A 2,034-nucleotide genomic window follows, 5' to 3' on the forward strand; every position below is an offset into this window, starting at 1 on the left:
TTCACAAGGACCGCGGCGAAAATCTAAAATCGCCAGTAACACAAGAACGATAGAATACAAGATTGCACATTCCCGCAGAATGACATTTGCGGCAACGGGTAAACAAAGAATTTGGCGAAGAACAATGAGTTGACAGTTGTGAATTTGCAATGAGAAAACGTGTTTTCTTCACAATTCACCAATTTTTCAAGCCATCTTATAGCAAATTAAGCACAACGTTAACAAAAATTATACAACCACTCTTGAAATGTGTTCAAAAAAATAGAAAGAATTTTGTGTTTGTATTGCAGGTGCCGGAAAAGTGATAATATCTTGTCGCAGCGCATGTTTTCCTGCAGAAAGTGGTCGATGCTTGCTTACCTCCGATTTTAATTTGTAAATTGTGGTATTTCAACGTTTTCAACTTAACATGTCGTGTTTAAAAGTGGTGCTTTCAATTGTATGTGGGCTGGTGTTGCTGTTTGAGAACTGTGAAGCTGTGGAAGCTTTTGACAAATCTCCAAAGGACCAAAAGGAAAAATCAACTAAGTTGCCGCCTTGTAAATCATGCACTGTGCTTGTGGAATCATTTAATTTGGTGAGTGCGTGGCAGTAATAACAAATTTGTGTCGTATTAATATAAACTTTGCTTACAGGGTTTGGAAAAAATAAGTCGCGGCAAGCATGCCGGTGGTGATGCAGCTTTATTTCCATATTTTCCATAAATGAAGTGGTGCTTTATCATGCGCGGAATGCACTTAAAGGCATGGTACGTCCTCAGAGTTTAAAGATTTGTCAATTCCAAATCAACACGGGCTTCATACCGGAACAAGAAACATTGATAACATTTTCCTCGAATGATCTCGATGATTTACCGGATGCCGATCAGGTTCCTCATGACTTTTAGGTTTCGCTGTCGTTGAGTTTCACGGATAACGAATTTCCGCCGAGTAGGAATCCTCCTTGGTTACCAGCAAAGCCCATAAGACACGCACAACATATATTTAGTTCGCAATTAGAATTCGAGGAAATGGTGGATAATTTCGGCAAGTCCCTATAGTATTTCCGCCCATTTCAATTATTTATTTATTTTCCTTACAACAGTGACAAAACCTAGTTCCATCAACAAACCTACGCCTGTTAGGTCAGCTGCTTCCGTAGATAACGCCTATTTTACCAGATGCTACCGAAATAAAGCAAGAGGAGCAACCTCAACCATCACCACCAATAGACATGCTCAATTTAAACCAGCCCCAACCCCAGCTGCCGGTGCAAGATCCACAAGCCACAACGAGTAACGCTAGTTTCGATTTGCTTGGAGCATTCGGGGATGATAATTCATCTGGCATTGGCTCGGCTCCAATACCTGATATTTTAGGTAAGTCTTAGACTTTTAGGCGGCCATCCAAATTAATATTTGCTAAGTTCTGAATTGAGGCCTACATTCCTATTTTAGAAATTAATGTACAACCAACTTCAAATGCCAACCTTGATGATATCTTCGGCTCAGTTGCTTCATCGGCGCCGAAAATCAACCTGGAGTTTAATAGTTTTTCTGTAAACCAGCCGACACCAACTAGTGCAAACCAACCTGGTGTATTGGTTTGTGTCGCGTCAGTCTCAGCAAAATAGTCTTGCATCAACAACCAGAGCTCAGTACGTCATAGTTATTTTTCTTCTCTATTTTTGGAAGCTAGTGCAATGAGTTATAGTTTTAATAAATATTTATTCGATTTGAAATTTTTACTACTATAGTCTTTATTTTGCAGTATATTATATACATATATTTGCAGTATATTATATTTTCATTGATCCACTTAGTTAAGTTTAACTATAACGAAGCAAAATGATGTGTAAAACCAAGTAATTGCTTTTAAATCTAAGTAAAAAAATATACAATTTAAATGATAATTATTAAAAAGATACATGCATACATATATACGTTAAGAACATAAATATATATAGGATATAAAATTTTAATCTCTTTGTCAACTTAATTGCGGCCCTGAAAAGGGCCTTTGGATAAATCATATTACTTGCCTGCAAATAAATAAG

At 37.3% G+C, this 2,034-nt stretch overlaps 1 protein-coding gene across 1 annotated transcript; it reads left to right on the forward strand.

Moving 5' to 3' along the window:
• Positions 1-326: 326 nt before the first annotated feature.
• On the forward strand, positions 327-1,706 carry LOC118749542. The gene is made up of 3 exons (XM_036484347.1): positions 327-577; positions 636-1,357; positions 1,436-1,706. Exons 2-3 carry the CDS (start codon positions 1,213-1,215, stop codon positions 1,609-1,611), a joined length of 321 nt encoding a protein of 106 aa, XP_036340240.1. The 5' UTR covers positions 327-577; positions 636-1,212; the 3' UTR covers positions 1,612-1,706.
• The last annotated feature ends 328 nt before the right edge of the window (positions 1,707-2,034 follow it).

This window comes from Rhagoletis pomonella, unplaced genomic scaffold (genome assembly GCF_013731165.1).
Source record: "Rhagoletis pomonella isolate Grant_MI unplaced genomic scaffold, Rhpom_1.0 Rhpom_scaffold_00019, whole genome shotgun sequence".
Lineage (NCBI taxonomy): Eukaryota > Metazoa > Arthropoda > Insecta > Diptera > Tephritidae > Rhagoletis > Rhagoletis pomonella.

Excerpts from the sequence above, each read along its gene's own strand:
- LOC118749542 (XM_036484347.1), top strand. The coding sequence starts at position 1,213 with ATGCTCAATTTAAACCAGCCCCAACCCCAGCTGCCGGTGCAAGATCCA. Across the intron at positions 1,358-1,435 it reads TCCAATACCTGATATTTTAG|AAATTAATGTACAACCAACT; the intron begins GTAAGTCTTAGA and ends TTCCTATTTTAG.